The sequence below is a fragment of the Cucurbita maxima genome, unplaced genomic scaffold (genome assembly GCF_002738345.1).
Source record: "Cucurbita maxima cultivar Rimu unplaced genomic scaffold, Cmax_1.0 Cma_Scf00023, whole genome shotgun sequence".
Classification (NCBI taxonomy): Eukaryota; Viridiplantae; Streptophyta; class Magnoliopsida; order Cucurbitales; family Cucurbitaceae; genus Cucurbita; species Cucurbita maxima.
In genome coordinates this window covers 1,732,662-1,758,299 of record NW_019272039.1, presented here as the reverse complement: position 1 = coordinate 1,758,299, position 25,638 = coordinate 1,732,662, and the positions used below count along the sequence as shown (strand labels likewise).

Below are 25,638 nucleotides of genomic sequence, written 5' to 3'. Positions count from 1 at the left end.
GGGGGAGAGTCGTCGGCCGGGGGAGAGTCGTCGGCCGGGGGGGAGTCTTTGGCCGGAGGGGTGTCACCGGAGGGAGTGCCGGCGTCACTGTCGTAACCTGGATTTAAGAAACAAGCTTCACTGATAATGCAAAAAAAAAAAAAAAGGGGGGGGGAAATTTTCAGGTCAAGAAATACTCACAGTCTGAAGGACTCCATCCCAACACCATCTTTTCACGATCGAAGATAATACGGTAACCAGTCATGAAGTTTTCTGCAAGAAAAAGAAAGTTCCTGGGATCATAAGCGATTCTTCCAACCTTAAAAGTTAAAAAACCACTAGTACTAGAACAAGCCAATATAAATTAGATGCAGAGCCAGGGGATCTCACGTCCAATTAGATTAATATCGTTGCTTTTGATAAGGGTTAGACAAACTGCATGTGTAGTATCCTGAATTCCAAGAAAATAACAAAAAAAAAAAAAAAAAACAGATCAAAATCAGCTTCAAAGATTGCAAAAACGAGTGAGAGAGCCAGAAAATCCAAAGCACTCATTGGATAACTTGATCTTATCTTTATCCAAATCAGAAAAAATTACTTCAACTGTTCAGAGTACTCACGTCAATAGGAAAACCAATGAACAGATCCATGGGGACAAAATCGTCCCCACCCATCATCGTAAAGTTCAGTATCGGACGTTCAACTTTGTCGTTAGCACTGCATATAGACCGAGCATGAATCAGAATACCCAAATCTTTTGAAAGAGAATTAAATGGTTTCATTATCTTCCTTATTAACTACTTACGGAAGTTCATAGCAGTACTCAAATGGGAAATCGGGATCTGTTGTAAAGCGCTTTAATTTCATTCCTGCATTCATCTGCACAATAGCTATGTATAAATACAAGAGATCCCATGAAATCATATGCCACTTCCCAAGAGTTGAAACTGCAGATAAGCTTACTTGCTCAGAAATAATGGAGTAAGCTGGATCATTCAAGTAGGTAAACGAGGTACCGGAGTCGAAAATTGTGGTGAATTCAACATTGTTGGCTTTTCCTCCCACAATTATCTCAGTGACGGTGACATTGTAGGATGGACTGCAAGAATGAACAACACAAGCCAGTTGGAAAAACCAGAGTCCTCAAGAGAAATGAAGGTCAGATTTTGAATATATGGTTAAGAAATGACAAGTTCTTACTAGTTGGCCATGGTATTGAAGGGTGTTTCTCTTTGGCCTGGGGTGCCTGAGTCTCCAAAATCGATTCTCCCAATACCATCAATCCCGAAACACATGGAGAATGAATCTGTGGTAAGCCCTTGGTTTGCCAATAAGCTTGGAACTGATATCCTGTCCATGCCAAGCCCAATAAGACCATTGGGAGCTGCACCTCTTTGAAATACACCAGTCTGAACCGTACCGCACCTGCCATGAACAATCACATTCAACCAACAACACACCAAATTGCAGATGTTTTCTCTAAGATGATTATGATGACTATGAAATCCATAACAAACTGCCAAAAGATGATTAAAATTCCACGAAGAACAGCACCATGGTCTTGCTACTGTTAATTTTGTTCAGGAGTACTTTCTTACATTAACAGAAACGTCACAAAAGTGACTCAAATGTCGAACAAACGGAGTACTTTGTTCAAGGGCTCTAAAGAAAGGAGTTAAGCCTCGATTAAGGGGAGTCTGTTCGAATGCTACATAGAAGGAAGGCTCTATAGTGTACTTTGTTCGAGGAGAGTATTGTTGAGGATTGTTAGGAATGAGTCTCACGTGCTAATTAAGGAATTAAATCCTAAGTTTATAAGTAAAGAACACTATGACTTATGACTTTTGGGAAAGCCAAAAATAAAACCATAAAAGTAATATGGGTGATTCAACTGGAAGGAGCATAACTCACCCAAAAGTAATCTTGGCTTCGACAGGGTTGAGTTTTAAATCATCAGTGGCCAAGTGCAAGACGTCCTGTACCAAGTAGCCATTGGATGAGGTATTGGCAGACAGGTAATTAATTTCGTAAGGGCAAGTATTTGTGTTCGAAGTGCACTGGTTTGAAAGCTCGCACAAAGAGTTGCTGCAGGGAACAGGTGCGCTCGTTGTTGAATCATCTGGACTATAATGATTCAACGCAAACTGTTGAAAGATGAACAAAAAATAAATCAGCCAATTGATATCATCAGAGCATCAACTAAGAGAATTTGATGAAGGCGCGGAAAGTAAATCAGAACGAGAAAATACCTTCCCACCATCTGTTGTGTTCAAATAAGTTAAACAACTACGGCATTCACAAGGTAACCAGAGCAAATCGCTTCCAGTGTCCAATGCCACTAAGAAATCTAACGACGGCGATCCCACCGATATATTGGCGTAGTACAAACTGAAAAGCTCCAATCAGAAACAAACAAAACGGATCAATTAGGCAATCGATAACGTTTAAAGTAAGAACAACAGAAAATCACAAACACTCAAAAATCGAAATCGAGAGAAGCAATTAGGGAAATGAAGCGAGAAAACAAGGAGCATTACTATCCCAAATTTTCGATGTAGAACGTCTCGTTGCCATAAGCGAACGTCAGCTTCGTATCGCCGTTGCTGGAAGCCAGTCGCCGGCCGCGAACTAACCTATCGCGATGGACCATAGTGGCATAATAAGCAGGGGTGTGTTTCTCCGGTAAGCCTTCAGACGTGAGAATTCCCTTTATCGATTCCGAAAATCGATGATGGACATTGAACTTAAACGAAGCCGCCTCGCCGCTTCTCATCCCGCAGGCGAGTAGGTAAACAGAAAGAACCAGTAACATTTGGACGCCGGAACTGAAAGTCCACGCCATGGACGCCGATTAGAGTAACCAGAAATTTCCCAGGAAAGTGATGGAGACATGGAAGGATTTGAAAAGAGTTTAAATAGAATCGAATGGGATAGGAGGCTTTGACGGATTCAAGGATGAAGAACATGAGCAGGATGAGAGAGAGAGAGAGAGAGAGGAGAGGCGTTGAACTTCAGAAGATGATGAAATTGTGGTCTCTTTGCTGAGAGAAGTCAAAACATTTCCGTTCGGCCGGAAATAAAAAATATATTAATGTATTAATATATATTTTTGGAATTTACAGATATGGTCCCTGAAGAATTCATAAATAAAAAAAGTGGGCGGGAAGTTTCATAATTCATAAACCTGCCCAAAATTGTTTTCAGCAACATTTTTTTTTTTTAAAGAATTTTAATTTCTGACCTTTTAAAGAAAAATATAATAATTTAATCAATCTAGCTTTCCTAAATATAGAAAAAAGAGCTAGAAATTTTTCTTTCTTTATTTTTAATTTAAATATTTTATTTTTTAATACAATAAATATGGGTATAAGACGTTTCAAATTTTCATTTTAAGAAAAAACTACATGTTAATTATTACTTGTATATATTAAAATAATTTTATTTTCAAATATCTAAAGCTTATTATTATTTTTTTATACATTTTAAAGTTTAAGGACAAAATAACTAAATTTGTAATTTTCCAATTTTTTAAAAAAGTCTAATTTTTTTTATTTAATATAAATTGCACTACATACTTATAGTTTAATTTTAATTATATTTAATAATTTTAAAAAAAAGCAATAACTAATTGTTTGGAAATATAATATATACATATAAAAAAGTAATACAATGCGTGCCAACTTGTTATCATTTCACAATTAATATTTCAGTCTTCAATTATCGGACAAACAAATAAAATTAGAATATATCTTAACTAAGGGTTTAGAAATTTAAAATAAAGATTTAAAAACACATTATAGTATGAATTAATTATGAGGTCTAAAAGGGGAATACAGAGAACAAAAGGACATGACTGCAAAAGAGGAAAAGTACAGTGGTGGGTTTACGAGCGAAGAGTGGCACGGAAAAGGGATGTCCAGAAACAGTTGGTGAATACCGTTGACATAAGAATGTGCAAATATTATATAATTTGGAAAAAAAAAAAAAATTAGAATTTAGTTTTTATAATTAGCCCCTAAATTTTAATAAAATCCTATAAAAAAAAAAGCTTATAATTTAAGCTAAGCTGTTTTAAGTATATAAAATCAAATTTAAAATATGCTAATTACAAGTTACAACTTGGCATGTAGTTGGACATTCAGCAATTTCCACCCAAGCTTCCTCATCTTGGCCTTAGCCAATTTCAACGCTTCATTACAATATTATAAAATAAAATGAATTGATGAGTACAGTATGAACCAATCCTATCTCATCATTTGAAGCAAACTATTATAATAATCATTAGATTATAAATGGGTCCCTTGAGAATGTTAGAATTAGTCACTATAATAAGATGTTATCAAACCATCAATATAAAGTTATAACTTCTAAGATCACAAGGATTGAAATTTAACTTTCTTCAAACCATAGGATAAAATTTTTAATTTAACATACAATGAAACTTGATATAAATATCATAGGATAAACTGAGGGGGAGAATACTAGCTTAGTTTAGCTGAAAATGTGAAGGGGAAGCAAAAATACGAAACAAGAATGGGAAAGGTATAACAAACTCATACGTTATTGAATTTTAAAATTTGAAAAGAATGGATTTTTCCTAATCATACGCTGTAATCCGATGACCCACCGCTATTGGATCATCGAAGTCTTCCATGCAAAGCAAATGCAATGGGATTTCTATTACAAAAACTTCAGATTCTAAAACCAAGTCAACTAAAAAAAATGGCAAGTGCAATGGATGTTGCACATTAATTAAATTATCCTTCAAATTCAAAGAGAGAAGAAATATTACATCGCATAGGCTTGGAGATAGAGAGAGAGAGAGAGAGAGTGACAAATTCTGGAAATAGGTCCATGAAACTTCAAATTTGGTTATCATGGTTACTTTAAAAGTATAATCCGAGGATTTAACAAGCAAAAAAACAAAAAAAAGAACATAATCTTCAGCAGTTTACCAATCAAACAAGTTTAAAATCCAGCTTAATTTTTCCTCAACGCTCATCACAACTTGGTGTTAAATCTAATAGTATGACCTCCACAACCTATAATTCTCTTTTAAGGAGGCATAATAGATTTGAAAGAAAATATAGGCATATTCTATAGGTGGAATTCAAAGACGTGCGAGTTGCCTAGGAAATAGAGGCTTTCAGACAAGAGAAAAGAAGATATTTGAAACCTAAGAGAAAAATTCCAACAGAATTATTAGGATAATTTATTGGTGCTAATTGTCAATGTAGATGATTGGCTTCACATGAACTATAAAAGTCAGACTTCTAAGATGAGCTGGTCAAGAATTAGTCTAAGTTAAGCTTGCATTATCATTTCAAGAATAGAGATGGAGAAAAGAAAATTAATGCAACAGCTCATTTCAATAATAATACCTCTAGACATGACAACCACGAAAACCTTCAAGGCTCGCTGCATCAGATATCTCGATCAGTTCCTTCCAAGGCGCCCGAGAATTAAATTTGTTCACTACTGTCTTTCAGACTTCAGGTTATGATCAAACAAAAGCAGATCAATCAATTATCATTAAGCAATGTCCTGATAGATGCATATGTAGATGCCTACCTAAATCCGTCTACAAGTAGTTACTAGCCACTTATAAAACAAGTCATAGTGAGTAAATATGTTGTCAGAAAAGAGATATTGGTTCCCGCCATTTTTGCTTCCCCCAGCTCTCACTGTTCTTGATTTAATATCTGAAAAACTTGATACTCACTTTCCTGGGCTATTCAGTTAAGAATCTTGGCAGTTATACACTAGAAAGCTTCCAGATTGAAACTGGATGTAGCGTGGTCCATGATTCATGATCTTCACAACTTCTCTCTAAACTTCAATGCAAGGACCGGGTCTCTTGAAGAAAATTATATTTACTAAAACAAATCCTTGTTTGCATCTCTCTCACAGTGTCAAGTCGTCCAGCCAGCTAGGGTGCAAGATTTTGTGGAAGGCATCTATTCCTAAGCAATGTATAGCGTGCCTATGGGCTCTCTACTTAGGAGACATTAACACTAGATGATACGGTGAAAAGGAGCAACCTGTTTACCTCTTTTAGTCCTATAACTTGTGCTGCTTTTCGATTACTTTCAAGTGGGTCGACATCATCTATTCCTAATCTGTCCGGCTGCTTCTGACCACGGGAATAGATGGTTAGTATCTTTAACAGTCAACTCTCTGTAGGGTATACCTAAACGTAGGAATGGGAACGGCTTCTCATAAGCCTTTTGAAATAGTTTGCGGCGTTTTGGAAGTTATGGATAAAAAGGAACAAAAGACTTTTGAACAAGGAAAGAAAACTTTGATCAATTGCAGGAAATTATAGTCTCCGTACCTTCGTTTAAATCATTGTCTTAAATCTATATGCCTCAACTAGAGACCTTATGCAAAGCTTTGCATGTTTCACAGATGAATGAAATTGCATTTCTTGTTATAAAATATAATAAAATAAAAAAAACAATCCTGCTACTTAGATAAATAGCGGAAATGAAAATTGTGCATAGTGGTTGAACAAAGAAGTAGTTCTTCAACACTATTATTTCAACGGCAGTCGGCAATATATGGATAAATGGGATATAAAAGTGGTAAGACATTGGACGACCTCTAAATCTATTTATGGTGTACCAATCAATCAACAAAATCTACATAATTTGGAATACTGATTTCTGGTAGAGTGGCTTGAACTATAATCCACAGTTTAAAGTGGGGCTCTATCAATTTAAGATAACACCACGATATAAAGACATCACAGATGTCCATACATGGAGGTTACCAGATGGGTCAGCAAACGGTGAACATTGAATGTCTATAGTAAAAAAAACAATATAATGAAAAATCTGAAGCAAGTCAAAAGAGAAGAATGGAAACCACTGAATTCTGATTCAGTTGAAACTTGAGCACTAATTTTCGTCTCTTTTGTCAATCCTGGACTAGAGTGATTACCTACTCCAGCAGCAACAGCAGGAGGAACGGTTGTAACATCTGGTTTTGTTGGAAAGAGATTTTGTTCTTCAATGTCGTAACCTGAAATAAAAGCCCAAAGTTCTTTAACTATAATAATGTGACTGAAAAGAATGATAATTCATTTGTGGATAAAAGCGCATGACTTACAATCAAACTTCCTCCAGCCTAAGACAAGCTTTTCCCGGTCAAATACGATACGGTAGCCAGTCATGAAGTTCTCTGCTTAAAGATCAATAGTTGAAGCATGAGTAATTATGTCGCCAGAAAGGTAAGAGCTGGATGGAAAATGGATTGACTGATTGACAGCAAATCATCATAATTTCCGGTAATTATTTTCCCAGCTTTCAATACCATTGCTATTGAACCAAGATGAAAGTCATTTTAATGCAAATATGTTCAATCGCAGCATAATCTACTTACGTCCAATTATATCCAGTTCAGCACTCTTGACCACGGCCAGGCAATAAATGAGTTCATTCTGCAAATTTGAACGAAAATATTGAGGCTCAAGGAAACAGTACAAACAACACCACATAAACAGCAGACTACCTGAGTGGAGATGACAATAATCGGATCAAAGACAGGAAAGGAACTTCCACCTTTCATGGTTAAACTAAGATTAGGCATCAGGGAAGCATTTGCATCTGGACTGCCTTCATAAAGAGGTCAACAATAAAGGTTCATAAATGTAGAATTGAGATTAAAATAAACACATATAGGTTCAGCACACGACCTCATGTAATAACAATATTCAAAAGGTATCCTTGGATTAGGGGGATGGCGTTCATCTCTTGTTTGTTCATGAAACTAAAAGAGAATGTAAATAAGTTCCATACAATTCAAAAATAATCCAATTATAATGGATAAATGTCAAATATTTATGAACTGAAGTGCTCACACTTTCTGAAAGCTTGGAGTAGATCGGATCAGTGAAGTACGTAAAAGATGTTCCAGAGTCAAAAAGAGCAGCTATATCCACATCAATCAGATTAGTGCCTACTTGAATGTGAGTAACTGTGATATTATAGGTTGGGCTGAAATTGAAATAGAAATACCATTAACTTGATGAATAGAGAAATAGACGTTGAACCCATGAAATATTGATATTTGGCAACTCCAAAACTACACTTACTGTAATTGGTTTAGGTTAAATGGGGTTTCTTCCTGCTCTGAACTACCCTTGTCTCCAAAATTGATCCTTCCAACTCCATCGTCGCTAAAGCACATAGAGAAAGAATTTGCCATAAAACCTTCTCTTGACAATATGCTAGGAACTGATATTTGCTCCATACCGAGCCCAAACAAGCCATTGGGAGCTGCAACATCAAGAAATGAGCCACTCTGTACCTGCCCACAGCTGCACAGACGGATAAAGGCAGGGCAACCACATGAGCAGATAAGAACAGTTTGCATAAAAGAGTTGCCCGGTAATAAGGTCCCTAATCAAGTTAAGCTTAGCATTAGCATATACTGACCCAAATGTGATATATGCCTGGATAGGTTCAGAATGCTTATATTCTGTTTTCAAGTGTAGAACATCCTCTATCAATATACCACTAGTTGATGTTTCGGCTGATACATAGGAGACAATATATGGACAATTGCCAAAGGCCTTTATGCATTGATCACGTTGTACACATAAACTGTTGTTGCAAGGAACAGTTTTGCTCGTTGACGACTCATTGGGGCTGTATATACTCAACTCAAAATCCTGCATGATCGCACAATTGAAAAGATGAAGAGTTAACTTCCGAAGCTAGGTATCTCATTCTGAACATACAGAAGCCATCAGTGAATTCAGTAACTGACAGGAGATATATACTGTCATTTTTTTTCTTTTATTTATTAGTACACCACTTGTCATAAATTTCTTAAACCACCGTTTAAATGGAGAAGGTACAGAAAGGGAAAGAAATGAAACTAAGAAGATTACGAGTTTGAATGGTGTATGGTTTGATTATTCATCTGAGTAGAAGCTAGAACTCTCACAGGCAAACATCAGAAAGCAGCAATATGAGTTAAAAATTCGGGATCATTCTGAAGAATCTGAACTTAAAATAATCAATGAATTTTACACCAAGAAAACTAGCAAAAAATTCAGAAGCAAGAAAAATAAGAATCAATAACATAGAAAACATAATAATCCAAAGAAAGCGACGAAAAGCATACAGAAGCATAAGGAGAGCCCTCCGTGGGCGCGCATCTACTACAGTCACAAGGTACCCAAAACAGATCACTTCCAGTGTCAAGTGCCACCATAAACTTCATTCCTGGAGTTCCTAATTGTACGGTAGTATAATGCAGACTGCAAAAAATCTCAAAAAAAAAAAAAAAAAAAAAAAAAAAAAAAAAAAAAAAAAAAAAAAAAAAACAAAGAAAACATCAAACTAGGTTACGAGAAAAATCTCAATCACGGAAATCATTGGGGGAAAAAAAAAAAAAAAAAAAAGCTACCGTACAATCCCAACGAGCTAATCCGAAAACTCGAATTCCCATCGGAGAAAGCCAGCGGTCCATCAAATTCGGATAGCCTCCGGCCACGAAAGTAGCGATCACGTAAGGCCAGTTGAGAGTAATACTCAATGCTTCCTTTAGCTGGCCAAGAATCAGGGAGAGACAACTTTCCAGAAACACCGGACCACTTCTTGACCTGTTCGGAGAACCGGTGGTGCATCTTGAAGCTAAAGATGCGGCCATGAGAGCTCCGAAAAGCACAAATCAGAAGAAAGAAGAGAAAGATACAGTATAAGAAACGCATTTCTGAAGAACAAACAGAGAGAAATTAGGGTTCCAAGAGAAGAGAGATCTCGTTCTCTTGGCGTGGAAGTGAGAATCGGGAGAGGGGACGAATTGGCTGGTGGAAATGGGACCCACTTTGTTTTTATTCGACAGTTGAGGAAGTTAGAAGCGCGCTTTTTCAAATTCATTTTTATTCCTTTTTCCTTCTTGGAACGGATTTATTTTGTTGTCCAACAGGTCAACCCTCCGTCTGCTTCCCATGTGTTTGGGAACAGTGATACGTTGCGATGTCAGTGAACTATTTCTATTCCGGGATAGTTTAAGACTATTCTTAACAATTTTATGAAGTAATTTTGAATTTTATAAATTACTTAATTTTAAATTTTTAATAACTTCACGAACTTATTACATAAAAGTTATGAGGGTGATTATGAGTATACAATGACCATAAAAAAATTAAAAGAATTGAAAGTCACTACTTATACTAACAAGTTAGAAGAACTCTATATGTATGTGAAAGACAAAACATGTTGGAAGAACCTTGTGTGCTTTGTGGGGACCGTGTTCACTTTTAGAAGTGAGGAGTAAGTAATGGGACCATGTTATAGGGGATGCAGGGGAATGTCGAAGCTATCAGGTGTTGAATCCTTATCTAAATCCTAAGTGTATAGGGCGTTTACCTGTCCCATAAAATTAAAAATAAGAAATCTATTAACCGTGTTAATTTGAATTCGAAATTTGAAAGCATTATAAAAAGCAAGACATTTGTGTCGCCTAAATTGAAACAAAAAGTGTCGTGTTTGTATTTATTTACAATTACGAAGATGCACAATTGAAGAAAATCAAGATTGTACAAGTAAGTAAACTCACTAACAAAGCTACATAAAACAACAATCAATATATGTCTGTCCACTCCTTAAATGGCTTTTGTGTGTCTTTCGTTCATGTGAGGGGAAGCAGAGGTCAAACTGAACTTCTAAGAGAGCTTAGGTTCTCGAAAATGGCGATTGAATCTCCACTAGATGAAGAAAATACACGTCTTGAACCAGCGGATTCCCTGTTCTTCTTGGTGGAGATCCCGAATAACACGACGGATAGCAATTCAAGCACAAACAATCTCTCCCTTCAACACCCTACAAACACAAACATTCGTAGTTTTTTCATAACTCATTCACGAATCAGGGAATTGAGGAATCAAGAAATCGACTTCCTTACCTTTCCTGCAATGATATTGAGGATTGCACTTCTCGGATCACTACTAGATTGGCTGGTGAAAGACAAGAGTAAATTAAGCCATAGAATATCAACCTATAAAGTTAGAACATAAAAATTTTATCAAGAATGACCTATGAATGCGATGGGCGCATCGAAACGGGGCGAGGAAACTAGGGATGGCAGGACGGAGGCGGCGAGGCTTAGGGCAAAGAGGGGGGGCATTATGGTCAGTTTCAGGACTTGAATCAACAAGATTGCTTTTAGCTGCTATGTGATGCATGTTCTTCATCTTGTTCTTGTTCTTGTTCTTGTTCTACGAGTATCACAAGTGAAAAGCGAGTACGATGATCCAACCTTGCTAGCTATTGATTTATGATAGGTTAAAGAAATTGATAAGCCACATGTTGGAGAGATACAAGGAAAGACAGTGATCACTTGGCCAAGAGCGGTTGTAGTCTTTTTCTCTGTGTGATTTGGTCCTACTTGGGCAACACAGTGATTACAAACCTGAGTTTATTTGATTTCCTCCTACTTCTTCTCCTCTCCCTACAATTATTTGGTCAACCCACATTTTCTCCCCATATACAACATAAACTCTTTGGATCTTCCTATATTTACAGTCAACATCCCACTCACTTATTTTACAATACTATTTTTGTTTTATACTTTTTAAATAAATTATTCGACAAAAAAACACCAAATTTAAATACATTAATGTCGAAAGAGCATGGAAACGCGAAGAAATCAATTGAAAACAAGCACGACTGTATCGAGAAACGACAAAAAAACAATGACATCTTGATTCAATGTCTTTTACCGTATTTGGGAATTTAAATAATAAATTTTATTACGATTCTCGTTCTTTGGATTACTTTTATTTTAAAAAAATGTGTGTTTTTAAATTAATAAGAATGATGCTCTGATACTATGTTAAATCTAAAGTCCAATATTCATTAATGCTAACAACCTTAAATACGATACAAGCTACCAACTAAATCTTAAAAATGAGATAAAATATTATACTAATTTGAAATATATTCTCTCCACGACAGTGAATAGTAAATAATTTTATTTACTATTCATTCTAACAAAGAGTAGGTAGAAATTTAAATAATAAATTTTTGTTTCAAAAGCATTTTTAAATAAAATAAATAATTTTATAAAGAAAGTTTATTCAAAATACTCAAATTTGTCGTTGTGTTTGCATTAGTTTTTAAAAAATATATTTGAATTTAAAGGTGACGTCATTTTTGTATTTTAAATTTTAAATTGCTTTTTGTGTTTGTATTAGTTTTTTTAAAATATATCTGAATTTAAAGGTGACGTCATTTTTAAAATTTAAATTTTAAAGGGAGTACGTGGATATATAGTGATGATTTAAATAAAGGAGGGGAGGCAGTTAGAGATACGAAAAGAGGGAACACGTGGCAAGGTTGACTCTTAAATGAGTTGACACGTGTGTAGAGAAAAAAAGTGATAAGAGGATAAACAAGCACGAGGGGAGGGAGCTCTTTATCAATAACTCAACCAAGATTGCCACGTATTCATTACCTGTCCTCTTCTCACTTCCCTTCAATAATATCTTCTTCTTTTCAATTAAAATTGATTTACTCCACATAAATTTCAATTTATATGGAATAAATTAATTATTATTTAATTTTTTATTTTCCATTTTATCTACAAGGAGTTTCCAAAAATAAAATAAAATAAAATAAAATAAAATAAAATAAAATAAAATAAAAGGCTAAAATGGACACAGAAGCAAGGAACAAAATTTGAAGCAAAATAATAATATAATGGGCGACGATCAATGATATGGTTCTATTCTATTCTATGCCTCTCGTTTGCATCCACTTTCTGTGTCTCTGGTTTATATTTATGGAGCCCATTGAAATCCCTTGTGTATTGATGCCTTTCCGCCATCGCTGTTGGTTTTCTCTTAGACGTGTTCTTGGTGCCACGCCAGGTAGAACCAACCACCAAACTATTTCAATTCCCCTTTCATTTCATCTCACGGATTGACGGGCTTTTCTTCTTCTTCTTCTTCTTCTTCAATTTTCGTTGTGCCCTAGAAAGAGAGCAGAAGATAAATTTGAAACCGCTTTTGCGTACTGTTCTTGTTTGATCGATCCGTGGTTCTATCGCTTTTCGAACCCACGGGTATTGCTCTGTTCCTTTTGGATCATCGTTTTCATTTGGTATCATTCGGTAGCTGACCGACCTGATCGAATAGCGTAGTTTCTGAGTGAGTTCGTGTTACTCTTTTCAATCATCTTTGTCATTTAGTTTTTATGAATTTAAACGTGAGGGTAGATTTGAGTATTTGATATTGTGTATTGCTGTAGCCCTTTTGTTAATTTCGATATGAAGTCAACGGATTATGCGAGTTTTTTGTTAATTTCTCTGTTTTAATTTGAATTTGAGGCATCAGAGATGCTAGGTTTCTGTTCTATTGTGGATTTTTTGTAGTTCATCGAGTTAGTTGACTGAAATATAGGAAATTATAGGAGCCATTCATCAGATTTAGGGGTTTTGCTGCTTCGAATTGTGAGTGATTTCTGTTCTTCTTTTTGTTTTGTTTAGTTTGCTGGGAAAGACGGCTGGTGGGAGCTTTTAGAAAGAAGGGTGTTGTGATCTTTTCTGAATGTGGAGTTAAGAGGGTGGAGCTGATGAAATGAGGGATGTTATCCAGCTTGATGAACCTTCTGAGGGCTTGCTGGTTGCCATCCTCGGACAATATCGTACACAGCAATTCGGATTCGGCAGGCCGTCGTGAAGGCCTACTATGGTACAAAGATCTTGGACATCACATGAATGGTGAATTTTCAATGGCTGTTGTCCAGGCTAATAACTTGCTTGAGGATCAGAGCCAGATCGAATCGGGTCCATTGAGCTTGCTCGAATCCGGGCCGTTTGGAACGTTTATTGGTGTCTATGATGGTCATGGTGGACCTGAAGCATCAAATTACATATATGACAATCTTTTCCAGCATTTGAAAAGTAAGAACTCTAAACCAAATGATGTTTTTGAGTATCTGCTGAACATTTCATTTCAAAATGCAGGGTTCACCACAGAACAACAATCAATGTCATCTGATGTGATAAAGAAAGCATTTCAAGCTACAGAGGAAGGGTTTATTTCGTTAGTGGCTAAACAATGGCAGATGAATCCCCAAATTGCAGCTGTTGGTTCATGCTGTCTGGTTGGTGTGATCTGTGGTGGCACCCTTTACATAGCCAATCTTGGAGATTCCCGTGCCGTGCTGGGAAGGCTCGTGCAGGCGACCGAGGAGGTCGTTGCTGTTCAGCTATCAGCCGAGCATAATGTGAGCATAGAAGCTGTCAGAAGGGAGATGCAGGCTTTGCACCCAGATGACTCGCATATAGTAGTTTTGAAGCATAATGTATGGCGTGTAAAAGGCTTAATGCAGGTACAACTTGTAGGATACTGAGCTATATATGTCGAGTTTGCCTGACATTATGGAATGAGGCGTTTTGAGCATTTTGTTGTTCGCATTTCGGATTCGTTGCAGGTTTCCAGATCTATAGGCGATGCCTATCTAAAGAAGGCTGAATTCAACAGGGAGCCCTTGTATACGAAGTTTAGGCTTCGCGAACCATTCAATCGGCCAATATTGAGCTGTGAACCATCAATATCGATGCATGAACTTCGACCACAAGATCAATTCATCATATTTGCCTCTGATGGTCTGTGGGAGCACCTTAGCAATCAGCAGGCTGTGGATATTATTCGAACTCACCCACATCATGTAAGTATTATCGGTTCACGAGGGACGTATTAATGTCTAAATCCTACTAAACTACGTGCTCCTTCGATTGTTTTCTCATACAAGGAGGTTATGAAAAACTAAAGATGAACAAAAAACGCCAAATTTGAAATGACTGCTTTTGTTCATGCAGGGAAGTGCTAAGAGATTGGTAAAAGCTGCTATGCAGGATGCAGCTAAGAAGCGAGAAATGCGATATTCAGATTTGAAGGACATCGACCGAGGTATCCGCCGTCATTTTCACGATGACATCACAGTCATAGTTGTATTTCTCGACTCGAATCTCGTGAGCAGAGCAAGCTCGGTCCGAGGCCCGACTACATCTTTGAGAGGGAGGGGCGTTATCTTACCAAAAAAGTCTCTAGCTCTTTGTGCTCCACCTGCATAACTTTACACAATCTGATGAAGCTGATAGACTCTTCTTGTAGATGTTATGTACGTACCTAGTTTTTTAATGCATAGTTTAACATTTAACACGGCAAGTACTCTATGTAGTTTCCAACAGTTTGAGCAGAAGTAAATGAAAGAACCAGGAAAATAGGAGCTTAATCTGAACAGAAGTACTCTATTTTGTTCATTATTTGCAGTCTCGGACAGATAACGCACAACTATCCATCCCGATATGAAGCTTCCTGAATCTGATACCTAAAATGCTCATTAGGCTTTCAGAAAATTCAAACTCCATCGACCTCCTCGGGTCGAAGATATGTCGATTTTCTTGTTGAAGTGAGCTTCCTCATCGACCTCTTAATAATAAAATTTTATTTTGTAAATTTTTGAATCAACAACTACCATATTTATTATTATTTTGTAAATTTTTGAATCAACAACTACCATATTTATGGTTGAGTTCATTGTTTAACAGATTATAACAGGTAAGTAACACATAAAAACCAATCTTGGAGATGGCTGCTAATACCCTGACCCTGGTCGTTGAGGAGCAAAAAAGAGAAATCTGATTGGTTCAAGAGGATAATAACCACATCGGAATTGACACACGCCCAGACTTACATGGGAGGTAGCATCGAAATTTTTTAAGCAATGCCACGTATAAGGGGAAGACATCTGATCTACGTTTGGGAGGGCGTACCAATTTCCCCCGACCATTGGCCAATCACAAGATATTAAAATTAAATTTCGTACCAAAAGCCGCCTTCGCTGGCAGATTCAGATTAAATCCTCGATCTATGAACTTGAAAGCGATCGCCTTTCTTCATGGATCTTTCAATGTCCTCAACATTCCTTTTAACAAATATGTTAATTGTCTATTCACTCTATTTCTTATCAATTACTCAATAATCTTATCCTCATCCATTCATCGATTCAGAAATCAACGCTTTATATCTAGAAATCCCAGTTTCCCATCAAGAACAATGACGAAAAATTGGCTTCAAAATGCATAATGATGTTGGTGAAAAGTAAATCAAACGCATACCCATGTTAAAATCTGGAGAAAACTGTAGGAAGAACACAAAGTGCACCAAATCTACTGCGAATTGGGGGGTTGAGATTTGAGAGAGGCGTCGACTGCTCACTTGTGACTGATTTTTGCGCCTCAGCGATACCCGGAGGCCCATAGAGACATATAAAATGGCTAACCGCTACGTATAATATTCCACATTTCTTGCGCCGCCTTCGTCTCTCTCTCTCCTGTTGATTTCCTTCCGTTTATTTTCCTCCTCCTGCCTTGGTTTCTTTAGTTGATTCAACTCTCTTTGCTGGTGGAGCTTCTAATCCATCGCATCAATGGGTACTTACTATTCGATTCAAATCGATCTTTCTTTTTTGTGGCTTGCTTTCGGTTTCCTTTGGGGCCTCCTTTGTTTTTTATCTCTGATTTTGGGTTTGTTGGGTTTTTTACAGCGATTCAAAACCCTTTCAGTAGCATTTTGAAGACTCTTGAGAATCCTGAAGGGGGTGTGTTTGGAAAGTACTATAGCTTGCCTGCTCTGAACGATCCTAGAATCGGTGAGTGTTCTTGCCTTTTCTTTTACTGTTTGTTTGATTCATATGAACTTTGATTGTCTTTGTTGTTGTAACTTTTCCCTTTCGAATCATTGAATCGGAGCTTTTCTTTCCACAACTTTTCTGGGATTCGTTGAAAGCTTTACTTGATTCTCTATGCTTTGAGTATAATAGGTTGAAAATTTGATTGTTGGATGGATGTTTCTTTGGCAGAGAAGCTGCCATATTCGATTCGGATACTTCTTGAATCGGCCATTCGAAACTGCGATGAGTTTGCGGTTAAGGCGAACGATGTCGAGAAGATTATTGACTGGGAGAACACCGCTCCCAAACTGGTTGAAATTCCATTCAAACCTGCTAGAGTGTTGCTTCAGGTCAGCATTTTGTTTCTGAAAATTGGTCATGGATCTGTGTTCTGATTTTGATGTGTGAAAAATGTGTTCATTTAGGATTTTACTGGTGTGCCTGCTGTTGTTGATCTTGCTTGCATGCGAGATGCGATGAACAGGCTCGGTGGTGATTCGAACAAGATTAATCCATTGGTGAGCTGTTAGCAACTTAAATTCTTGTTCTGTACATTTGTCAATCGTACTCGATTCTAGCTGATACGCGAACGGTTGAACACTGAGTTATGGCGTATGAATGCGATGAGTGCAGGTTCCAGTAGATCTTGTCATTGACCACTCGGTTCAGGTTGACGTAGCGAAAACAGAAAATGCAGTACAAGCAAACATGGAACTTGAGTTTCAACGAAACAGAGAAAGGTTCGGTTTTCTGAAATGGGGATCGAGTGCGTTCCATAACATGCTTGTCGTACCACCAGGATCTGGTATAGTTCACCAGGTAAACGTATACACGTCTTATAAGGCTTTAGCATTCATGATTGTCGATAGCGATGATCAAATAATGTTATCATGTTTCAGGTTAATCTGGAGTACCTTGGCCGAGTAGTATTCAACACAAATGGCGTTCTTTATCCTGATAGTGTCGTGGGAACCGATTCACACACGACGATGATCGATGGATTGGGTGTTGCTGGTTGGGGTGTCGGTGGGATAGAAGCAGAAGCTGCAATGCTTGGACAGGTAGAGAAATTGTACTTGTTCTTATATTTTTGGTATCTTGCTGGAAAGCGTTTGACGTCGTTCGTCTTTCGTTTTTCTCCTCGATTTTAGCCCATGAGCATGGTCTTGCCTGGCGTCGTTGGTTTTAAATTAGTTGGAAAGCTGAGAAATGGTGTAACAGCTACGGACTTGGTTTTGACTGTAACTCAAATGCTCAGGAACCATGGTGTTGTTGGCAAGTTTGTGGAGTTTTATGGTAAGCCGAATCGAACTTCTCAAGCATATAACGATACAAGAAATGAAAACGTGCAACTAACGTGCCTGAAAGTAGTTATTATAAGAGATTAATGGGATTATGGTCCTTGCAGGGGAAGGTATGAGTGAACTGTCTTTGGCCGACCGTGCCACAATTGCCAACATGTCTCCCGAGTACGGTGCAACAATGGGGTTCTTTCCTGTGGACCATGTCACCTTGCAGTATCTAAAACTGACCGGAAGAAAAGATGAAACGGTTAGTAAACGCTCGTACTGACGTTCTTCATGTTTGCTTTTGTTCATTGTGTTAACTTGGGAATTATCATTTAGATTTCTATGATAGAATCGTATCTGCGAGCTAACAAGATGTTCGTGGACTACAGTGAGGTGAATATGAAATATCCTCGTTTACTTCTTTGTCATTCGCGCACCTTACGAGCACTAAATCGCTCGATATTAGAACCTTTTCATGTCTGAGTTAGACTTTACTTAACGCAGCCTCAAGTTGAACGAGTGTACTCCTCTCATATTGAACTGAACCTTTCGGACGTTGAACCGTGCATATCAGGTCCAAAAAGGTAGTTTACGTTATACTAGAACTACTTGTGTATGATTGAGAATATTAATCTAGCATTATTTGAACTTATATTCTTCCTCTTGATTTTGCAGACCGCACGATCGAGTTCCCTTAAAAGAAATGAAAGCAGATTGGCATGCATGCCTCGACAATAGAGTTGGATTCAAGGTGAAGGATGTTTACCTCGGCGTCGTTGGTTCTTGATATTGTCTGTTTTGGCCCATTACGTATCGTTGTGAGCATCACGGTTTTAAAACACGTCTGTTAGGGTGAGGTTTCCACACCCTTATAAGGAATGTTTCGTTCCACTCTCCAACCGATGTGGGATCTCACAAGCCACCCCCTTGGGGCTCAGCATCCTCACTGGCACACCATTTGTAACGCCAGTTAGAAAACCAAGACCATCTATTACTTTTCTCCCTATATAAAGTTCGAGCTAATGGGATTTACTCCACGTTTCTAAATCCATCACTTCTATTTTCACCAATCTTTTTATACTAATATAATGATGATTTAGGGGTTTGCCATACCAAAAGAAGCTCAAGCCAAGGTTGCAGAGTTCAGTTTTCATGGATCCCCAGCCCAGCTTAGGCACGGGGATGTCGTAATTGCAGCTATTACCAGCTGCACGAATACCTCGAACCCAAGTGTTATGCTTGGAGCTGCTTTGGTGGCTAAGAAAGCTTGTGAGCTTGGGCTAGAGGTTAGATTTTTGATTTCTCCCACTATTAATATGATTGCTTTCTCTCAATGTTGAACTCATAGCAACTCGTTTCATTTCGACTTCCGTTATCAGGTTAAGCCCTGGATTAAAACTAGTCTTGCTCCCGGCTCGGGGGTCGTGACCAAATATTTGGCACAGAGGTATTATATTTACTTTCTTCGAGAGAGAGTTACTCGTATCCCGTATGGAGGGTTGCAAAAGAATTGGAATTTTTTTGTGACTACATTTTTTCATCTGCAGTGGCTTGCAAAAGTATCTTAATCAGCTAGGATTCAATATAGTTGGGTATGGATGTACCACATGTATTGGGAATTCAGGAGATATTGATGAATCTGTTGCCTCGGCAATAACCGAAAATGGTAACCATTTGCAGTAGGTGGATTGTGGTACTGTTTTCAGGTATTATACTAACCACTTTGTTGATGATATTTGAATGTCCAGATGTAGTTGCTGCAGCTGTACTGTCGGGAAATAGAAATTTCGAGGGTCGTGTGCACCCGTTAACGAGGGCCAACTACCTTGCTTCTCCTCCTCTTGTGGTTGCCTATGCTCTTGCTGGCACTGTAAGTACCTTCTACAACTCTCTCCCTATCTCTCTTTTGTATTGGAAATGGTGAAAGACGGTAGATGTAACAGCCTAAGCCCATCGCTAGCAGATATTGTTCTCTTTTGGCTTTTCCTTTCGGGCTTCCCTTCAAGATTTTTAAAACGCGTATGCTAGGGAGAGGTTTCCACATATTTATAAAGAATGTTTCGTTCGCCTCCCCAACCGACGTGAGATAACTTTAGGAACATTTTGCAGGTGGATATTGATTTTGAAAGTGAACCTATTGGGGTGGGAAAGGATGGAAAGAAAGTATTCTTTAGGGACATTTGGCCAACCAGCGAAGAAGTTGCTGAAGTAAGCTGCTTTACTTTGAAGTTCTTTTTCGCAGTCGAGTTTTTGCGTAGTTGTAGTTGTAACTTATTTACCGCTCCACTAGGTTGTACATTCGAACGTGCTGCCTGACATGTTTCGGGCCACATACCAAGCGATCACAGAAGGAAATGTAACCTGGAACCAGTTATCGGTTCCAGAAGGAACACTATACTCCTGGGACTCGGCCTCGACATACATCCATGAGCCTCCCTATTTCAAGGATATGAGCATGTCCCCTCCGGGGCCTCACGGAGTTAAGAACGCGTTCTGCTTGCTCAATTTTGGTGATAGTATTACTACTGATCACATCTCACCTGCTGGTAGCATCCATAAAGACAGTCCTGCTGCTAAGTACCTTCTCGAACGTGGGGTCGATAGACGAGATTTCAACTCTTATGGCAGTCGCCGTGGGAATGACGAGATTATGGCACGTGGCACTTTCGCCAACATTCGTATAGTCAATAAACTGTTGAAGGGGGAAGTTGGACCCAAGACCATCCACATCCCCAGTGGGGAGAAACTTTCTGTTTTCGATGCTGCAATGGTAATATCTTCTCGGTATCGATATGAATAAATTTTCCTTTTCGAGATTGCCCTGTGAACACTGGCATAGATTCTCCATTCTTGTCCTGATTATGTGTTCGTTAACAGAGGTACAAGAGCGAGGGGCACGATACGATCATTCTGGCTGGTGCCGAGTACGGTAGCGGAAGCTCACGAGATTGGGCTGCCAAGGGGCCAATGCTTCTGGTATGTATTATTCTGTTTGCATTAGTATAGATCAACTCTACAACAGTTACTGGATTGTTTAGTGTTTTTCGATATCACTCCCAGGGTGTAAAAGCAGTTATAGCAAAGAGCTTTGAGCGTATACACCGCAGCAACTTGGTCGGTATGGGCGTTATTCCTCTATGTTTCAAGGCAGGGGAAGATGCCGAGTCTCTCGGGTTGACTGGGCACGAGCGTTACACCATCGATCTTCCAAGCAACGTGAGTGAAATCAGACCCGGTCAGAACGTGACAGTGGTGACAGACACTGGAAAGTCGTTCGGTTGCGTTCTAAGATTCGACACAGAGGTACTTTCCCGAACCGTGGTTGAATGACTCGAACCGAGGTTGGCATTTCCATGATGTGGAAAGCTAAAGTTTGGGTGGTTGTTTGTAATGTGCAGGTGGAACTGGCATATTTCGACCACGGTGGAATTCTGCAGTATGTTATTAGGAATTTGATCTACGCAAAGCAGTAAGCAAGCAGCGAGGGAGCACTGAATTTCTGAATAAAATGAAATGGGGAAGTGGGAATAATGTAATTACTCCCCTTTTTTATTTTCTCAATAATTCTAAATTGTTTCAACTTATCCATTTTTCCTATTTAAAATTTAGTTTTGATTAAATTAATAAGAATATCCGTGCTTTCTCTAAAAAAAATATTTTTAAATTTTAATAATCGATAATATTGTTTAAAAAATATTTTATATTTTCAACTTTTTTAAGAATGTTAAAAAATACGTTATATTTACCCATAAAAAAAAGTATTTTTAAATATTTAAAATTTAAAAAAAATTAAAATTTTTTAAAACTCAAAAGTATTTCTTGATAAAATATTGAGAGTGGTAGTATTTAAATTATTGAAATTTTTAAAAGTTTAATAAGGTTAATTTTTTTCGGACCAATTTAAAAAGATTTTTTTTATTAATTAAACTATTTTAAAAATATCAAATAAATGTTACTTTACAATTGTTTTACCTGTGATACACTCAACTGCAACGTTGAAAATTGATTCTTAAAACACAACTCTGCATAAAAAATTGCCAACTGGTCCCTAAATGACATTTAATCTAGTGTTAATTCTAATTAAAGACCCATAAAATCAACTACCAAATTTGAGTTTAAATTTTCTGTAAATAAAAAAAAAAAAAAAAGAAGAAATAATTATTGCAACCAGACACACCTAACTTCTGAGAAAACCTCCATCACAATATGTCCAAAATTAAATAATAATGATAATAATGAGGTTTAATGGTCGATATCTTCCAAATAAAGAAATGAACACAGAAAATAAAGTAAAGTAATATCAAATAGAAATTAAACGAGAATGTTGCAGCAAGGGAGCTGTACATCAAGCTTAAAATCTTTGTTCTTTTTACATATGGAAGTGGCATTTCTAGCAAAAATATGAACTCTTATTCCCTCCGTGGCCATAAACAAGAAATCAATCACAATGTAAGCTCCTAATTAAAACATTAAGCACATCAAAATTCATAGGTTAAATTATAGAAATGGTGGTTTTCCCTACAGCAAATGCATCTCTGATTTTCAGCAATAACAAGAAAATTCAACCAAACCTGCCAAACAATGAAGCATCACATCTTTAGGAATAGTTCTTTCAGCAATAACAAGAAAAAACAACGCAGAAGGAAAGAATTCCATTGTTCTTTTTTCTCGTTTTATGGCATGATATGATCGCCTAGCTCCGCATATCAGCTGCGCTCAATATGCGGGATTTGGGTGGGGGAGTTCAAAACCAGACTCAATCAAATTATAGCGTGCTTAATGTGAAGGTGATTCAGAAGGTGATTCAGCAATTCAAGCGGATCTCAGTTAAAAATGTGCTGTATATTCTATGTTGAGAGGCCAAAAGAAATTCCCCATTTGGTTTATGGTTTTTTGAAAATCATGAAAAATCAGCTGTAGTGTTGTTTTAGGTGTTCGTTTGATTACGATTCTAGTGCATGGTTTAGGGCATGGAAAGTACCTTAGTCGCATCCACTCAAGCTTTGTATTCTTCTACTCGCATCCATTTAGTAGCAGACCATTTGTTCCCCTTGATAACAGGGCAACCACCTATAAACGATCATCAGAAGAAACGTCATCATTTTATCAAGAAAACCCATTACTTTCGACACGAGAGATGTGAAAAATCCCAATAACAAAAATAAATGCCCATCACTGAAAACTATAATGCTTTGTAAAATGAATGGTAGATTATACGTTAAAGAGAATCCAAATCTAACCATGCAGACTTGATGGATCTAGAGAGGCATCAGGCTTCATGCTCCAGAAAAGTAACGCATCGCCCCTCTTTGGTTTAACAGAAAGTCCTTTCTTCCCACAATCTGAAAGCTCATCCCACCAAGGTACAGAACTAAAGTTTCCTTTGGCAGCAGGGAACACTGTCTCGCCTCCTTCTTCAACATCCGAGCTGAATTATGATAGAAGTTGTTAAAATAATGGGAGAACCACACATGGTATAACACCACTTGGTTAGAGTCCCAAGCATAGTGGATATAAATATAAATTACTACTTACAGATACATAAGCATTGTTGCTATACGTTGACCTCCATTCTTTGTATTGTATTCATCAAGGAAGTAATCAAAATGAGGTTCATATTTCTGTCCCACTTCATAATGAAGAACCTGAAGTCCTTCTCCATGCTCTACATATATTGTGAACTTCAGTAACAAATATGAAAAGAGGAGATAACAAGACAATATCTACATATAATAAACAAAAATTGGCACATCTGCTATCAGGTGAACCCAATTCTCTTTCATTCTTAAAAAGAGGCAACGGGTGGTTAAGCTCATAGGTCAAATATCTGGTTCATGTTGGTGTTCCTACGTTCGAGTGAATATTCATTATTCAACTTTTCAACCATGGTTAAAAATCTTCCTCATCCATGTGAATCTTAGCACGGTAGATGTGTCTATTTGAACAGTCTTGTGCACAATTGTGTGATTGGGAATGCTGGATTATAGGCAAAAAGTTCGATCACAACCATAGGTGCAGTAGGAAATAAATCAAAGATTGTAAAGTTTAGTTTAGCCATGCATAATAAAATAAAACAAGAACAATGCTGGATGTAGTGGGAAGATACCAGGAAGAGGAAAATAGGCTAAAAAAAATATACCTACGGGTACGAAGCTGAAATCAGCAATCCTTTTCTCGATGGTTCTAATGATCTTATCACGTCCTCTGGGCAAAAATGTTCCAGAGCTAGTGCGAACTCTGTAAAAGAGAGGTCGTGGAGGCTTCTACATTAGAGATCAAGCATTACTGCCAAAAGGGAATTCTGGGGAAGAGAATTTCAGACCTGCTATCTTTGCTCTTTCCAGTTTCACTGTCAACAACGGAAGATTTTTGCATGTGAGGCTTGGCAAGGCTGATTAGGTACTCACATTCCTCCTTTGTCTGAGCAATTAAAAAGTAAACCAATTCAGAAATTCCTTAAAACAATCTAAAGACAAATACAGATGCGAATCATCCTCAAACCCTCTCAGCATAACATAAGAGAAGAAGGATTTCTAAGAGGAACGTAAACATAATCCCTTGGTTTTCATTGGCATATACAGCCCCAAAGACGCATCCAACACGTATCATCAGCATACAACAACCAAGTTCACATAATTCCATACACAAATTGCATAGAGAGCGACGAACGAACATAAAACAAAAATCCCTCGTCATAGATCAGGGGAGAAAATGAATACCAGAAAATTGTGATAAACGAAGGCTCTAGGTTCCCATGAGATCACTTCAGCCCACTGCTCTCCTTTCTCCTCGTCAACTCTAAAACAAAATCAAACAATCAATTTAAAATCAACCCCATACAGAACAAAAAAACTGAAATCGAACACAGAGGATAACATACTCATCGGAAGTTTTCCGCACGATCGAGCTCAGATCATGAGCCTTGGGCGCGCCAGAATTTCCAGGGATCGAGAGAATTCCAAGGGCAAGAAGAATCAGAATGACGAAGGTGAACATAATGAGCAAGGTAAATATGAGAGTAGAAGAAGAAGACGACTTCCGAGAAGAAAATCGAGGTTGCCTGTGCTTCGCCATGGAAGGAGGAGAGCAAGATCTGGAATTTCAGAGGAGAGTATCGGTTAATGTCTTCGTCTCGAAAGTCCAAATCACCGAGTCGGTAATGGGAAATCTTGATGAACTCCGACGCCGAGATTGATTTCGCTTCTTCCTCTCCGCTTTCGATCCTTCTGAGCAGTTTTCTTTATTATTTCCTTAATTAATTTCTCTCCCTCCCTCTCCGGCGGCTTAATTAAATAATTATGATTAAAATTTAATTTTTATTCAGTTTTGAAAATAAAAATTAATTATTTCCAAATTTGTGAACATGTTTTCAGAAAGAAAATCCTAAATTGACGGTAAAAATTAATTTTTTTTTTATTATTATCTTTGCCAATATAAAGTGTATGCACCTATTTTTAAAAATTTTAATATATTTTAAATATACAAATAAAAATAGACCATAAATAAATTAATTAATTAATTAAATTACAAGTTTTTAAAAAAATTTATCTCCCTCCTTTATTTTTTATTTCAATATCATAGGTATATAATGATAGTTGAGGTCCTAACTATAGCTTAGGGATCCATATTTATAATTAATATACGACAGGATCAATTAAATAATATATGACTTTTTT

The 25,638-nt window shown here is 37.4% G+C and overlaps 4 protein-coding genes and 1 pseudogene across 11 annotated transcripts; 2 read left to right on the top strand and 3 right to left on the bottom strand.

The window, feature by feature from the left end:
• Positions 1 to 3,016, bottom strand: part of LOC111497334 — a 3,352-nt pseudogene extending 336 nt beyond the window's left edge.
• Positions 3,017 to 6,485: 3,469 nt separating this feature from the next.
• On the bottom strand, positions 6,486 to 9,782 carry LOC111497335 (aspartyl protease family protein 1-like). The gene is made up of 10 exons (XM_023148105.1): positions 9,402 to 9,782; positions 9,112 to 9,247; positions 8,418 to 8,653; positions 8,075 to 8,299; positions 7,841 to 7,976; positions 7,676 to 7,749; positions 7,492 to 7,591; positions 7,363 to 7,420; positions 7,090 to 7,161; positions 6,486 to 7,002 (listed from the first exon to the last, which is right to left on the bottom strand). Exons 1-10 carry the CDS (start codon positions 9,698 to 9,700, stop codon positions 6,785 to 6,787), a joined length of 1,554 nt encoding a protein of 517 aa, XP_023003873.1. The 5' UTR covers positions 9,701 to 9,782; the 3' UTR covers positions 6,486 to 6,784.
• A 2,932-nt stretch (positions 9,783 to 12,714) lies between these two features.
• LOC111497346 (probable protein phosphatase 2C 60) lies at positions 12,715 to 15,261 on the top strand. 7 transcript variants are annotated; one of them, XM_023148125.1, is made up of 5 exons: positions 12,715 to 12,862; positions 12,969 to 13,056; positions 13,480 to 14,327; positions 14,430 to 14,666; positions 14,818 to 15,261. In XM_023148125.1, exons 3-5 carry the CDS (start codon positions 13,578 to 13,580, stop codon positions 15,070 to 15,072), a joined length of 1,242 nt encoding a protein of 413 aa, XP_023003893.1. In that variant the 5' UTR covers positions 12,715 to 12,862; positions 12,969 to 13,056; positions 13,480 to 13,577; the 3' UTR covers positions 15,073 to 15,261. The 7 variants fall into 7 exon arrangements, with proteins under 7 accessions (XP_023003893.1, XP_023003891.1, XP_023003894.1 ...); XM_023148123.1 differs by having other exon boundaries at positions 12,969 to 13,141; XM_023148126.1 differs by having other exon boundaries at positions 12,717 to 12,862; positions 12,973 to 13,056.
• Positions 15,262 to 15,997: 736 nt separating this feature from the next.
• LOC111497319 (aconitate hydratase) lies at positions 15,998 to 21,582 on the top strand. 2 transcript variants are annotated; one of them, XM_023148089.1, is made up of 21 exons: positions 15,998 to 16,434; positions 16,548 to 16,652; positions 16,863 to 17,023; positions 17,099 to 17,191; positions 17,307 to 17,492; positions 17,573 to 17,734; positions 17,825 to 17,969; positions 18,082 to 18,224; positions 18,299 to 18,355; positions 18,467 to 18,546; positions 18,638 to 18,713; positions 19,063 to 19,248; positions 19,342 to 19,409; positions 19,510 to 19,628; positions 19,711 to 19,832; positions 20,072 to 20,170; positions 20,253 to 20,732; positions 20,840 to 20,938; positions 21,023 to 21,265; positions 21,361 to 21,463; positions 21,504 to 21,582. In XM_023148089.1, exons 1-20 carry the CDS (start codon positions 16,431 to 16,433, stop codon positions 21,433 to 21,435), a joined length of 2,703 nt encoding a protein of 900 aa, XP_023003857.1. In that variant the 5' UTR covers positions 15,998 to 16,430; the 3' UTR covers positions 21,436 to 21,463; positions 21,504 to 21,582. The 2 variants fall into 2 exon arrangements, with proteins under 2 accessions (XP_023003857.1, XP_023003856.1); XM_023148088.1 differs by having other exon boundaries at positions 16,000 to 16,434; positions 21,361 to 21,582.
• Positions 21,583 to 22,234: 652 nt separating this feature from the next.
• LOC111497367 (probable prolyl 4-hydroxylase 10) lies at positions 22,235 to 25,223 on the bottom strand. The gene is made up of 8 exons (XM_023148154.1): positions 24,843 to 25,223; positions 24,682 to 24,760; positions 24,285 to 24,382; positions 24,102 to 24,199; positions 23,498 to 23,627; positions 23,203 to 23,390; positions 22,944 to 23,032; positions 22,235 to 22,533 (listed from the first exon to the last, which is right to left on the bottom strand). The coding sequence occupies exons 1-7, from the start codon at positions 25,034 to 25,036 to the stop codon at positions 22,959 to 22,961; spliced, it is 861 nt and encodes a 286-aa protein (XP_023003922.1). The 5' UTR covers positions 25,037 to 25,223; the 3' UTR covers positions 22,235 to 22,533; positions 22,944 to 22,958.
• Positions 25,224 to 25,638: the final 415 nt, after the last annotated feature.